General features: G+C 50.5%; 1 protein-coding gene across 1 annotated transcript in view; it reads left to right on the forward strand.

Annotated features, from left to right (window-relative positions):
- Positions 1-15,724, forward strand: part of LOC118575802 (guanine nucleotide-binding protein subunit alpha-15-like) — a 28,303-nt gene extending 12,579 nt beyond the window's left edge. Inside the window, exons 3-5 of the mRNA XM_036176203.1 lie at positions 8,158-8,312; positions 8,715-8,843; positions 15,514-15,724. Of these exons, the coding sequence (XP_036032096.1) occupies positions 8,158-8,312; positions 8,715-8,843; positions 15,514-15,724 (495 nt within the window). The remainder of the gene's footprint in view (positions 1-8,157; positions 8,313-8,714; positions 8,844-15,513) is intronic.
- Positions 15,725-15,851: the final 127 nt, after the last annotated feature.

Genomic DNA, 15,851 nt, shown 5'->3' on the forward strand with positions numbered 1-15,851 from the left:
TTGGAACCACTCAACTGTGTTTATAATATTCTGCTTTTGCTATACCCATTTCAAGAAGAGTGACATTTTAGAACAATTCTTTTCTGTTTGGTTGGTTTTGGTTTTTTCGAGACAGGGTTTCTCTTGTATAGTCCTGGCTGTCCTGGATCTCACTCTGTAGACCAGGCTGGCCTTGAACTCACAGAGATCCACCTGCCTCTGCTTTCTGAGTGCTGGGATCAAAGGCATGTACCACCACTCTGGCTTAGAACAGTTCCCTCAGATTTCTTTATTTTATTTTATGTGTGTGAGTGTATTGCCTGCAAGTGTGTCTGTGCACCAAGTGTGCCCAATGCTCATGCTGTTCCAAGAGGGCATCAGATCCCCTGGGATTGGAGTTGCAGACAGTTGTGAGCCACCAAGTGAGTGCTGGGACTTGAATGTTGGTCTTCTGCAAGAGCTGAGCCATGTCTCCAGCACCTACACTGTGTGTGTGTGTGTGTGTGTGTGTGTGTGTGTGTGTGTGTGTGTGTGGTGTCTGTGTATGTGAGAGTGTGTGTGCACAAATTCTGGAACCAGGCCTGTTGATCACAATCCTCCTGCCCCCGCTTCCCCAGTGCCAGGGTGACAGGTATGCACCACCATGTCCAGAAGAAAGACAAATTCAGTGAGTGAATAGAATAGAAGACCCATGGCCGAGCAATCAGGCCAGGGAAGTCACAGGCGACGCTGTGGCTCTAAAGACTGGTCCATAATGATTGAATTAGAATCTTCCCTTTGGGGTCTAGGGCCCGAGACACAGACCTCACTTTGCTGCTGTCTCACTCTGTGACCCTATGGGCACACCTTCTCATCTACAAAATGGACCAAAGTGAAAAACCTGCCGTGGGACCAGGAACCAAGAGGTTGGCCCCAGCTCGTCACCTGTCCATCCCCTGGGGACCCTGCACACAGCCTTTCCAAGGAAGGGAAGTGGGGACCGACTGCATGAGACTCCCCAGGATGGAGGTCGGGGCTCACCCAGGAGGAAGTGGGAAAAGTTACAAGAACAGAAAGAGGAATGAGAACTGGTACCACAGGTCTGGCGCTCACCTGCCGTGCCTGTGGCCCTGGGGTCCAGCCCCGACACCACATAAACCTGGCACGGAGGTCCACAGCTGTAGATGGGGACAGGAGGGTTAGAGTTCAGGGCCATCGTCAGCTACATAGTGAATTTAAGGGCAGCCTGGGCTACATGAGACAATGGCTAAGAAGGAAAGGGACAAGGAGTGACTGGGACCTCGCAGACAGGCGCTCAGTGAGGGCAGGTGGCCAGCGCCACTGTCTGCAAATCTGAAGGTCATGTGGATGGGTCAGACAGAGGGATGGCCCTTCTCTGAGACTCAGTTTCCCAAGGTGTTCAGACTATGAGACCGAGGAGTCAAGAAAGTCTCTTATTAATGATATTTGCAGGAGGACAGGGACGGTGCTGTGAGCGATAGAGGAAGATGTGTGTCAGCTGCCTGGAACAAAGCCTGGATTCTGGAGGGGGTCCCCTTAGTGAGGGTTTGAACTCAGGCTCCTGCACACTAGGCAAAGGTCCCACCCCGACCACGCCCCCAGCCCCTCACTGGGGATTCTAGGCGGGGCTCCACCCTGACCACGCCCCCAGCCCTCACTGGGGATTCTAGGTGATGCTGCACCCCCAATACACCCCCAGCCTCGTTTACTTCTCAGAGTCTCTCTAAGTTCCTGCACTGGCCTGGAGCTCGCAAATGTTGCTCAGCATTTCATGAAGTCTGGGTCACAAGCGTGTGCCACGGGTCGGGATGACTCCTGTGCTCTAATGCACCCGTGTCCCTTATCGGGCTTGAATAGTGATGATGATAATATGTGCCCCCTCTGTCACTGTCTCCTGAGATCCCGGCTCAGAGACTGCACGCCTGCGCAGTCGTCACAGATGACTAGCATTGACACCATTTCCAAAGAGATACACAGAATCAGAGGTGAGCAGCAGCTCAGGGTCACAGAACCAGAGGGAGGACCAGGCCGTGAACCAGGGCCCCATGGGACCCATTAGAATGCCGTGTCAGCATCCACCACTGTTGCCCATGAGATTTCCAGGGATGCTGTGGGGTGGGACCACAGACAGGGCAGGAGACATGACCTGTGACCTCCTAGTCACCCCTAAATGTTCACATCCTGCTTCTATCCGAAGGGCAGAGAAGTTACGGGCTCCACCCACACACTGTATTGTAGTTCAATGACCTGAGTTTTTAAATTTTGCTATTAACTTGTTTTTCATTTTATTTTCTGTGTGTGTGGGTGTTTGCCTGCACGTGTCTGTGGGCCTTGTGCATGCAGTTCTTGCAGAGGCTGGAAGGGGGCGTCGGGTCCCCAGAACAGGAGTCAAAGGTGGTTGTGAGCCCCGTGTGGGTGCTGGGAACCAAACCCGGGTCCTCTGCAGGAGAAGCCGGTGCACTAACCACTGAGCCCCAGTGATAATATCCCTCTCCCACAGAGGCATATGGTGGTCACCACTCCAGGCACGGAAGGACTGGTACTCTGAAGTCATCCTGGGCAACATGACAAATTAAAAAAAAAAAAATAGAGCAGGGTGGGGGGGTGTTGGAGAAACGGCTTAGCAGTTAAAACACTGACTACTCCTACATAGGGCCTGGGTTCGATCCCAGCACCCACATGGTTACAACCCTGTAACTCCAGGTCCAGGGCTTCTGGCTCTGATTTCTGGCCCCCTCAGGTACTGACCACACAATGATGCACAGACAGATGTGCAGAGAGACACTCAGACATTAAACAAACAAACAAACATCAGAAAAACTCACACAAAAAAACTCTCTTTTGGGGAACCTATTCCCCAAACTAGGTTGCCTCGTCCAGCCTTAATACAAGAGGAGGAGCTTTAGTCCCGTCTCGATTTGATAGGCCATGCTCTGTTGACACCCAAGGGGGGCCTGCCTTTCTGAACAGAAACAGAGGGGTGAATGTGGCGGGGTGGAGCGCAGCAGAGGGGGGGAGGGGAAATTGTGGTCAGGATGTCAAATGAAAATAATTAATGAATAAAATAATAAAACCAAAGGCCGAGGTGCTTGTCTCAGAACCTTGAATGTAGCCCATGCTACAGGCACGTTCATGTTACAGTGACAGGTTGTATGCTATATTCTCTCTTAGCCTCTCCCCACCCCCCATGGCAGGATGGTTTATGGTTATGAAGTCCAGTTCTTATCCCTGCCCTTTCGACACAAAAAACCTTGGGCCAGGTTTCAGTAAAACTTTATTGGTAGCCAGGAGCACGCTCAGCTGTGGCTTCTGCCCCGCCCTAGTGAGTAAATGCATTCCATCCAACCCAACAGTGCTATGAACAGTGAGGTATGATGGGGTTTCCACATGACCCCCCAGGTGTCATACTGATGTCTTTCTATATTTAACTTGGGTTTCTGTGTATTTGTGTGGCAGAGGTATGTGTGCATACGGAGGTCAGAGGCCAATGGCAAATGCTTTTCTCTTTTCTTTTCCTTTTTTTCTTTTTTCTTTCTTTCTTTCTTTCTTTCTTTTTTTTTTTTTTTTTTTTTTTTTTGAGACAAGCTCTCTCTGTGTAGACCAGGCTGGCCTCAAATTCAGAGGTCTGCCTGCCTCTGTCTCCTGGGTGCAGGGATTAAATGCCTGCTCCATTCCTGGCTCAATCTTTCTTAAGAAATAAAATAAAAAACCCAAGGATCAGAACTAAGGAACCACATGACAAACACACATTTGCTGGATCTGAAATGCGGGCAGCCGGTTGCATCCTGCCCTGGGCCCCAGTTTCCCAACCACCCCCACCTTGCCCTACACATTGACTCTATAACCCTCACCATTGGTGGGCACACTGCTGCTCCCATCACTGTGCATATGGAGACAGGCTCAGCTCATCGATGCCACTGGCCCAGGGTCACAGAGCATGAGCCGGGGTGTGGTAACATCATGTCCCATGAGGCATGGCTGGGTACTTTCATATTAACTTGACACAAGCTGGAGTCATCAGAGCTTCAGCTGAGGAAATGTTCCATGAGATCCAGCTGTAAGGCGTTTTCTCAATTGGTGATCAATGGGAGAAGACCCAGCCCATGGTGAGTGGTGCCATCCCTGGGCTGGTGGTCCTCCCTGGTGGTCCTGGGTTCTATAAGAAAGCAGGCAGAACAAGCCATGGGGAGCAAGCCAGTCAGCAGCACCCTCCATGGCCTCTGCATCAGTTCCTGCCTCCAGGTTCCTGTCCTGTGTGAGTTCCTGTCCTGACTTCCTTAGATGAGGAACAGAGATAGCGAGATATAAGCCAAATAAACCCTTTCCTCTCCAACTGCTTTTTTTCTTTTTCTCTTTTGTTTGTTTTTATTTTGTTTTGTTTGTTTGGTTGGTTGGTTTTGGTTTTGGTTTTTCTAGACAGTGTTTCTCTGTGGAACCCAAACTGTTCTGGAACTCGAGCTATAGACCAGGCTGGCCTCGAACTCACAGAGATCCTCCTGCCTCTGCCTCCTGAGTGCTGGGATTTAAAGGCGTGAGCCATCACTGCTGGGCCCCAACTTGCTTTTTGGTCATGGTGTCTATCACAGCAATAGAAACCCTGACTAGGACAGAGACCCACACTGCTTCATACCGATCAAGTCACCTAGGAGACAAGCCCCACCCTCAACTGTAAGGACTAGATTAGGTCAGCCTCTGGCCACATATGCTGGGGATTGTGTAGAAGGTGAAGACCCCACGGACTGGGGGGTGTGACTGGATGGGATGTGAAGAGCCACTTCCGCTCCTGCCACCATGGAGGCTTTGCCCTGGGACTGAGGGCCACACAAGTTCTTCCTCCCGGTCACAGCAATGCTCTGTGAGTACCGTGTGGGCACCATGGACTCCGTGAGGGCATCGTGGCCTCCATGTGGGCATCATGGACTCCATGTGGGCTCCTTGTGGGTGCCTGTGGGAGCCGTGGGCTTCATGTGGGCGCCCTGGGCTTCGTGTGGGCTCTGTGTGGGCGCCATGGACTCTGTATGGGCTCTTTGTGGGCTTGTGTGGGTGCTGTGGGCTTCGTGTGGGCTCTGTGGGTGGTATAGACTCTGTGTGGGAGCCATAGACTCCGTGTGGGCTCTGTGTGGTCGCCATGGGCTCCATATGGGCTTGGTGTGGGCTCCGTGGGCTCCACGTGGGTGCTGTGGGCTCTGTGTGGGCACTGTGTGCTTCGTGTGATCACCATGTGGCCTTCATGGGTATGTTGGAGGCTATGTGGGTGCCATGGACTCTGTAGGCACTGTGGGCTCCGTGGACGTCGTGGGCACCCTGAGCCCCTACCTCTGAGTGCGCTGTTTGTCCCCAGGACCTGGCGAGAGCGGAAAGAGCACATTCATCAAGCAGATGCGCATCATCCACGGCGCCGGCTACTCAGAGGACGACCGCAAGGCCTTCCGACCGCTTGTCTATCAGAACATCTTCGTCTCCATGCAGGCCATGATCGATGCCATGGACCGGCTGCAGATCCCCTACAGCAGGCCTGACAGCAAGGTGAGCACAAAGACCTGTGTTGTGTGATGTTTTCAGAGTCAATGAAAAGCATTTCCCAGCCTGGCATCCTAGGAACATCCAAAAAACAGCTTGGTCAAGTCTGCTTTGACCTTGATGCTGGAAATGAGTTCACTAGGGCAGTTGATTTCTCTGTATTATTTTAGTATTTGTTTTATTTTTAATTATGTGTCTGTATATGTGAGTGCAGTTCCCCGCAGAGGCCAGAAGAGGATGCTGGGCTGGCGTTATAGTTGTGAACTTATCAACATGTTAGGAACCACGGAGTCGCAGCTCCAGCCCTGAAGTCGATCTATTTATTGTCTGGTGTAGTATGGCTGGGCACATTGTGGCCTCTGTCAGCCACACCCCCATTTTTATTTGTATTTGTATTTTTATTTATTTGTTTGTTTGTTTGTTTGTTTTTTGGTTTTTCAAGACAGGGTTTCTCTGTGTAGTTTTGCGCCTTTCCTGGAACTCGCTTTGGAGTCCCCCATTTTTGTTGATTTTAAATTTTTTCTTTTTCTTTTTTTCTTTTCTTTCTTTCTTTTTTCTTTTTTTTTGTGGGGCTGGAGAGATGGCTCAGAAGTTAAGAGCAATGCTTGCTCTTCCAAAGGTCCTGAGTTCAATTCCCAGCACCCACATGGTGGCTCACAACCATCTGTAATGAGATCTGGTGCCCTCTTCTGGCCTGCAGTCATAATGCTGTTACATAATAAATAAATTTTTTATTTTTTATTATTTTTATTTTTATTTTTTTTTGCCAGAGCTGAGGACCAAACCCAGGGCTTTGCACTTGCTAGCCAAGCGCTCTACCACTGAGCTAAATCCCCAACCCCTAAATAAATAAATCTTAAAAAAAATTTTTTTTTTGTGCACCTGTATGTGGGGTGGGCATATGTGTGTGCAGACATTTGTGTAAACCAGAAGATGACCTCAGTGAATTCTTCAGTCGCTTTCCTCCTCCTTGATTTTTTGAGGGGGAGGATGTTGAGACAGGATTTCTCTGTGTAGCTCTGGCTGTTCTGGAACTCACTGTAGAGCAGGCTGGCCTCAAACTCAGAGATCCGCCTGCCTCTGCCTCCCATATGCCTGGTTCTGTTGTTTTTAATGAGTATATGTGCAGGCATCACTGGAGACCGGAGGCCCTGGGGTCACTGGCACATGCTGCCATGCCTGGCCTTCTCCATTCATTCTGGGAAGGTATTCAGTTCATGTTTGTGCCACAAACACTTTACCTTCTAAGCCAACTCTCCAGACCCTGGTCTCCCCTTAGGGCCACCCTGATGAAGTCACCTTTAAGGCTCCATCTCCATGGCATGCTGAGGCCCCGAGGTCCCAGCTTTACCATGTGAAGTCTGGGGGGCCAGGGTCCAGCTCACAGGTAGCTACAATCTCTGTGACAGGCTCTTGGGGGAAGGGACCACCCCTCACCATTCCTGCCTGACACCCAGGGTCACCCATATGCTCCCCTGCCCAGTGGCACCCCATGACTGTGAGTGTTAAAATCTGTCCCCCCGCCAAGTGCCCCTCAGTCACATGTCCCCCCCTCCATGTTCCCCCCACCAGTTCCCCCCCACCCCCAAGCCAGGTGGCAACATGAACAACCCCCTCCCCTTCCCAAGGTGCCAAGGACAATCAGGCACCGTGGCTAGAGTTCACTTGGGAACAGAGTTTCCTGAGTCACCCTTCAGAGCATACTGAGGGGTTAGAGCAGTGTGGGTGCCCCTTCCCCAACAGGCCCAGCCTTACAGCAGGGACAGGGGCCCTACCCTAGCCTTCCTCAGGCTTACATTCCAGTCCCTCCTAAACTCAGCTCCATTTGAGTCTGAGCTGCATACATCAGGTGCCAGGGACTGCTGGAGACTCAGGTAAGGGTCCTGTGACCCCCTTTTCCCTCTCTAGTGGGTAGAATAGTCAACAGGCCCAGTTAGGATGATTCCCCCACACACACACTCCCAAGATGAGGACTTGGACCCTGCAGGGGAGTACATGGGACTTTTCTTCAAAACCCCTTCTGGCCGCCTGGGTCTGCCAAGTCTGGAGGGAAAAGGCCTTAGGCCTTGTTCACACACAACAAACACAACAGCATGCCCACATATCCATGTGCGTGACTGTATGAGTGTGAACTCAGGCACAAGTGTGCAGAGTGCATTGTGGGGATGTAAACAAGGCCAGTGTCTGGGGGACTGACCGGAGACTGCTGTGGTTTGAACAAGGACAGCGGGGCCTGGCGCTCAGTGCTGGGGATGCCTGCCTGCCCCTCCTGGAGACCCATGCTTTTCCCTGTGCCTCTATAAACTGGGGACAATTGCAGTGTCTCATTTCATGGGTGCCCTCCCTCACCCACTGTCCTCGGACTCCCCCAGCCCATCTGGGGTCAGACTAGTCCTTGGAGGAGCCCAGAGTGAGGGTGCCGATCTCTGCAAGAGGTGCTACTGGAGGAGGGGCGTTGACGTAGGGACACTGAAGGATGAAAGTTCATTATCACCACCTCTCCTTGTGTGGGCCAGTGTACAAAGGGATGCTGGGCCAGTTAGGCTAGGTCAGAACTGCACAAGAATGGAAGAAAGGGAGAGGGCGATGTGTTTTAGGGATGGGCTTGGGGCCGCAGCAACCACCGGCTGCCGGAACCTCTCTCCTGTCTGTCCACAGAAGCACGCCAGCCTGGTGATGACCCAAGACCCCTATAAAGTGACTGCGTTTGGGAAGCCATATGCAGTGGCCATGCAGTACCTGTGGCGCGATGCGGGCATCCGCGCCTGCTACGAGCGCAGGCGTGAATTCCACCTGCTGGACTCTGCAGTGTAGTGAGTCTGGGGTTTGTGAGCAATGGGTCATGGGGTCCCAGCACTGAGAATGGCCATGGGGGCGTGGCATGGGGCGTGGTCACAGAAGGAACAGGCCAGGGCTGGAGCAGAGTCTCAGAAAGTGTAGCTGGAGTGGGAAGGGGCCAAGGTGGGAGGGGCCACGGAGGACAGGGACTAGAGAGAGGCTGAGTGGCTCCGCCCAGCACTCTGAACTCTCCCAGGAGTGGATGGCCCACATGTGTGACCCCAAGTCAGGTCAGAGTCCTTCCAGGGCCTTAGACAGCATGATATATCCAAGGTGTTGTTGGAGGGAACACCGGCCCAGAGCTCTCGGGTCTTCTGTCCCAGCCGGGTCCTTGCTTTGGCCTGAAGCTGGGCCGGCCTCACGGGTCCCCTCCACAGCTACCTGTCACACCTGGACCGCATCGCTGAGGAGGGCTACATCCCCACAGCGCAGGACGTGCTGCGCAGTCGCATGCCCACCACAGGCATCAATGAATACTGCTTCTCCGTGCAGAAAACTAAGCTTCGGTGAGCACCCAGCAGAGTCCTGACCTGAAAGTGGGTGGGGGGGGGGGATTCCTTGTATAGGAGGAACAAAGGAGCTGGCTCCTTGAGGGAGGGAGAGAAGAAGGAGGGGTGGGTGGGTGGATGGATGGGTGGATGGATTCGTGGATGGATAGATGGAAGGATCCATGGGAGGGTGGATAGATGGATGGATGAATGGATGAATAGGTAGATGAATGGGTGGGTAGATGGATGGGGGATGCAAGGATGAATGGAACGGTGGGTGGGTGGATGGATGGGTGAGTGGACAGATGGGTGAGTGGACAGATGGGTAGGTAAATGGATGGGTGGGTGATTGGGTGTATGGGTGGATGAATGGATGGATGAATGGATGGATGGATATGGATAGATGGGTGTATGAATAGATGGATGGGTGGGTGCATGGATAAATGAATGGAAGAGCAGATGGATGGATGGATGGATGGATGTGTGGGTGATTGGTTAAGTGGATGGATAGGTGGGTGGATGGATGGGTAGATAGATGATTGGATGGATAAATGGATGGGTAGAGGGATGAGTGGGTTGAATGGATGGATGGAGGAATGGATTGTTGAGTGGACCCATGAATATATGGGTGGATAGGTGGATGCATGGATATGAAGAGGAATGTATGGATGAATGAGTGGATGGATGATTGGGTCTGTGGATTGATGGATGGATGGATGGATGGATGGATGGATGGATGGATGGGATGGATAGATGGAAGGAGGTGTGGGTGAATGGGTGGATGGATGGGTGGGTAGGTGGGTGCAAGATGGATGAATGGATCGATGGGTGGGGTAGATCAAAATATATATGGGTAGATGGATGTTTGGTTGGAAAATGAATGGGTGGATGGATGGATAGATTGGCAGATGGATGGGTGAAGAATGAATGGATGGGTGTATGGACAAATGGATGGGTGGTGTGTGAATGAATAAATGGATGGATGGATAGATGGATGGAATGAATGGGTGTGAGATGGATGAGTGGATTGATTAATTTTGTAGATCGAAGAATATATGGGTAGATTGGTGGGTGGATGAATGGATGTGTGGATGGAGGGATGGATGGATGGTTGGGAAATAAATGGGTGAATGGATGGATAGATGGACAGATGGGTGGGTGGATGTGGGGATAGATGGGTGAATGGATGTGATGGATGGGTGAATGGATGGATATATGGATGGATGGTTGGGAAATGAATGAGTAGATGGATGGATAGATGGGCAGATCAGTGGGTGAATGGATGAATGGATGGATGGATGCATGAATGGATGTATGGATAGATGGCTGGGTAGATGGATAGATGGATGTGTGGATGTGTGAATGAACGAATGAATGGATGGATGGGTGATTGAATGGGTGGATAGATGGGTGGATGGATGGTGGGTGGATGAATGGGTAATGGATGGGTGGATGGATAGATGGAAGGATAGGTGGGTGGGTGGATGGGTAGATGGATGGAAAAATGGATGAATGTGTGGATGAATGGGTGAATGGATGAATGGATAGATGGTTGTGTGAATGTATTTTTGGATGAATGGATGGATGATTGAATGGGTGGATGGATAGGTAGGTGGATGAATGGGTAAGTGGATGGGTGGTTGAATAGATGGATGGATTGGTGCGTGGATGGGTCGATGGGTGGATGGATGAATGGGTGGATAATTGGATGGATGGATGGTTGGATGTGTGGATGGATGTGTGGATGTATTGGTGGATGGATGGACATGTGTGGATTGTGGGTGGATGGATGGATGGATGAATTGTTTGCAGGATGCATGGATAGATGCATGATTGGATAAATGGATGAATGGAAAAATGGATGGATAGATGAATGTATGTGTGGTTTAATGGGTGGATGAGTGGATGGATGGATGGTTGGTCAATGGATGGGTGTATTTATTGAGGGGAGAGTGGATCAATGGATAGATGGGTGGATGGACAGATGGGTGGGAAATGGATGGGTGGATGGGTAGATGGGTGAATGGATGGATGCATGGATGGATTTGTGAAGGGATTTATGGCTTGATAAATGGATGGATGGATGGATGAATGTGTGGATGTATTAGTGAATGGATGGACTGTGTGGTAGGATTTGTGGATGGTGGGTGGATGGATAGATGAGTGATTGAATGGTTGGATGGATATGTGGATGAGTTGATGGGTGGATGGATGAATGGATGAGATGGATGGATGGATGGGTGGATGAATGGATGGTTGGATGGGTACGAGATTGATGGATGGGGTAGATCAAAGTATATATGGGTAGATGGGTAGGTGGATGGATAGATGCATGGATGGATGGATGGATGGATGGATGGATGGATGGATGGTTGGGAAATGAATGGGTGGATGGATGGATAGATGAGCAGATGGGTGGGTGGGTGGATGGATGGATGCATGGATGGATGGATGGGTGTGTGGATGAATGTATGGATGGGTGGATGGATGGATGGATGGATGGATGGGTAGATAGATGGATAGATGCATGGATGAATGTATGGATGGATATGTGGATGGATGGGTGAATGGATGGATGAATGGTTGGTTGCATGGATGGATGTGTGAATGGATGCAATGGATGGATGATTGGATGGATGGATTGATGGATGGACTGGTATATAGATGTGGGGATAGATATGTGAATGGATGGATGAATGGATGGATGAATGATGGATGGACGGGTGGACCGGTGAATGGGTGGATGTATGGGTGGTTGAATGATTGGATGGATGGGTGGATGGATGGATGGATGGATGGGTGAACTGATGAATGGATGGATGGATGCATGAATGAATGTATGGCTAGATGGGTGGATAGTTGGATAGATGGATAGATGCATGGATTAATGGATGAATGGGTGTATGGATAGATGGATGTGTGGATGTGTGAATGAATGGATGGATGGATGGATGGATGGATGGATGGATGGGTGATTGAATAAGTGGATAGATGGGTGGATAGATGGATTAGTGGGTGGATGAATGGGTAAGTGGATGAATGTGTGGATGGGTGGGTGAATGGATGAATGGATGGATGTGTGAATAGATGTATGGCTGGATAAATGGGTGGATGTATGGATGTGTGGATGGATGGATGGATGGATGGATGTTTGGATGTATTGGTGGATGGATGGACGTGTATGTGGATGGATGTGTAGATGGATGGATGGATGGATGGATGGATGGATGGATGGATGGATGGATGAATGGTTGGGAAGATGCATGGATAGATGCATGAGTGGATGAATGGAAGAATGGATGGATAAATGAATGGAAGGGTGGATAGATGAATGGATGTGTGGATTAATGGGTGGATGAGTGGATGGATGGGTGGTTGGGTTATGGATGGGTGTATTGATTGATGGGCGGGTGGGTCCATGGATAGATGGGTGGATGGGTAGGTTGGTGGATGGACAGATGGGTGGGTGAAAGGGTAGATGTATGTATGTATGGATGGATGCATGAGTGCATAAGTTGATGGAGGTATGGATGGATGGGTGGATGTATGGATGGATGGGAGGGTGGGTGGATGGGTGGATGGATGGGTGGATGAGTGGATGGATGGATGGATGGATGGATGGATGGATGGATGGATGGATGGATGGGTATATGGATGGGTGGATGTATGTATGTATGGGTAGATGGATGGATGAATGGGTGAACAGATATTTGGGTGTATGAATGAATGGGTGTGTGGTTGAGTGGATGGATGGATGGATGGATGGATGGATGGATGGATGGATGACAGATGGATGGATAAATGGACGGGTGGATGGATGGGTGGGTACATGAATGGATGGATTGATGGATGAATGAATACATTCATGGGTGGATGGGTGAGTTGTTGGGTGGATAGATGGATATGTAGATGGATGGGTGGATGGTTGGCTGGGTGGATGAGTGGTTGAATGGATGGATGGAGGAATGGATTGTTGGGTAGACCCATGGATATATGGGTGGATAGGTGGATGCATGGACATGTGGATGAACAAATGGATGAGTGGGTGGATGGATGTGTGGACAAATGGATGCATGGATGAATGGATGTGTGGATGAATGAGTGGATGAATGGGTGTGTCTGTGGATTGATGGATGGATGGATGAATGGATGATTGGATAGGTGGGTATATGAATGAATGTAGTTGAGTGGATTGATGGATGTATGAATGGATAAATAGATGGAAGAATGGATGGATACGTGAGTGGGTGGATAGATGGGTGGGTATGTGAATGGATGGATCAATGGATGAATGAATGCATTTGTGGGTGGATGGATGGGTTGGTGGGTGGATAGGTGGGTGGATGGATGTGTGGAGAAATGGATGAATGGATGGGTGAATGAATGGATGAATGTGTGGATGGAGGGATGGGTCTGTGGATTGATGGATGGATGCATGGTGAATGGATGTATGGACAAATGGATGGATGGATGGACATATGAATGGATGGGTGGGTGAATAAATGGGTGGATGGTGGGTGGATGGGTGGGTGGAATGATGGATTGATGTGTGGTTGTGTGGGTGGGTGGATGGCTGGATGGCTTGATGCGTGGATGGATGGGTAGATGAGTGGATGGCTGTGTAGGTGTATGGATGCATGGATGAATGTGAGGATGAGTGGATGGATGGGTTGGTAAGTAGATGGGTGAATGGTCACATGGGTGGGTCAGTGGTTGGGTGAGTGGATGGGATGGTGGATGGATGGGTGTGTTGAAGGGTGGATGTGTGGTTAGATGAATAGATGGGTGGATAGGTAGATGGATGAATGGATGGATGTGTGGATGGATGGATGGGGATGGTGTGTGGATGGATGGATGGATGGATGGATGGATGTGTGGACAAATGGATGGTTGGGTGGATGTGTGTTTAGATGGATGGATGGGTGGATGGATGGATGTGCATGGGTGGGTGGGTGGGTGAGGGGTTGTTTGTGACTGCTGAGGAATGATATCTAGTTTGGCAGCACATGGGAAGCAGAGCTAACTTGTTTTCTTTCTTTGAGGAATGACTGACAGTCTGTGGTCTGGCATAGAAACTCGTAAATGATCTGATGGCTCTCAGTGACCTGGGGTGCAGTTTCGGGAAATGATATCAGAAGTCTGCCATCATCTGCTTGTCCCCATTGTATGTGTCTGTGTGCACGTGTTTGTCTGTGTTTGTGTGCAGGTGTGCAGGTGTGTGTGCATGTGAGTGCATGTGTCCGTACGTGCACATATGTATGAGTGTCTTGACACAGGTTCCCTCTGTATTCTCAGGCTTAGCCTCAAGCTCAAAGTGCTCCTCCTGCTCCCGCCTCCTCAGTGCTGAGGTGGGCTGCTGTGCTGGGCTTGCTTCCTACTTTTGAGTGACATGGCTTGTTCTGGAAAAGTGACTGTGGGTCTTTGATTCATGTGTCTGTGAAGTTTCAGAAGTGTAGATGAAGGAACCCTTTCAACTCCAAGTTCTGAGCCTGCCTCAGTTCCCTTTCTGTGCCCTCTGTTCTCTGAGGATTCCGTTAGTGTCATAGTATGTCTGTCTGTCATCTACACTGTGAGTAATATCTACTGCTCAGGAAGGTGACAGCCAGATCCATATCAGTGACCCAGTTTCTGAGAAGCCACAGGAAGGGGTGGTGGTCCTTGCTTTTGTTGTGGTTGTGGAAGGGAGGGTGTGCCTTCCTTGAGCTATAGAGGGGCCACATCCATTCTGGGAAATCAGCAGAGGATACAGTGGCCCATTCTACTGATGGGAAAACCAAGTCTGAGGAGGTGTGCCCAGAACCACAGACCTCTGTTAGCACCTGTGCTGAAGGTTCACAGATAAGCGGTGTCATCCTTTGGCCCCCTAACTCAATATCCTTGTGTCTTACACATTCCTGATACTGGTTAATTAAATGTGCATGTGAATGCAGTACTCGCAGATGCCAGAAGGAGGCATCAGGTCCCCTGGAACTGGAGTCACAGATGGTTGTGAGCCACCACTGTGTCCTCTGCAGGAACAGCAGGTGTGCTAACCACTGAGCCATCCCTCCTGCCCCCATGTACCTGATATTCATAGAGAACATGCAGGCCTGCACCAACGAAGAACCTTCATCAATTTCTTGTGTGCTTGTGAACATCAGTGTGCATGTGTGCGCACACGTACGTGTGTATGGAGACCAGAGGTCAGGGCAGGGTTTCCCACTCACTCTCACTTTATCTTGGTGGGACAGGGTCTCTCCCTGAGCCCAGTGCTCACCTATCTATTCAGTCCCAGCACCCTCCTCTCTCAGCCTCCTTCCTCATTGATGATTACAGGTGCATGCTGGGAATTCAAAATCATAGCCATTATGTGCCTAACAAGCAGTTTTAGGCACAGGGCTGACTCCCCAGCCCTGTGGTTTCTATTTTTATTATATATATATGAAGGAAGAGAGAGAGGGTGGATCTCAGGATCTCATTCTGTAGTTCAGGCTGGCCTTAACTCTGTCAGCAATCCTCCTGCCTCAGCTTTGTGAGCATAGTGTGACTCATATACAGCAGGCCACACAGCTGTGCAGTCTGTCCTTTTATCCAATGGTGACAGGCCTTGTGACTCTGGTGCAGCTGAGTCTGGGGTGATGGTGAGCAGGGGCCTGGTCATGTGACCTCTCTCAGTGGCAAGGGCGGGGGTCTCTTGGTTTCTCTTCAGCATCGTAGATGTTGGTGGCCAGAAGTCGGAGCGTAAGAAATGGATCCACTGTTTCGAGAATGTCATAGCCCTCATCTACCTGGCCTCCCTGAGCGAGTATGATCAGTACCTGGAGGAGAATGACCAGGAGGTGAGGGAGCTGTCATCACAGGCACGGTGCCTTTGGGGGTCGAGGACGCCCCACTCGGAGCAGGACGCCACACCTGCCTGAACAGGAGTACCTTAACCCCCATCTTTTGTGCTGGGCCTTTGTGGGACCTGATCCCCAAACCTACCTCAGGACACACAGGTCTCCCAACCTCTGCTGACCCCACGAGGAGCAGCGGTGGCCACAGCTA

This window comes from Onychomys torridus, unplaced genomic scaffold, assembly GCF_903995425.1.
Source record: "Onychomys torridus unplaced genomic scaffold, mOncTor1.1, whole genome shotgun sequence".
In the NCBI taxonomy this organism is placed as follows: Eukaryota; Metazoa; Chordata; class Mammalia; order Rodentia; family Cricetidae; genus Onychomys; species Onychomys torridus.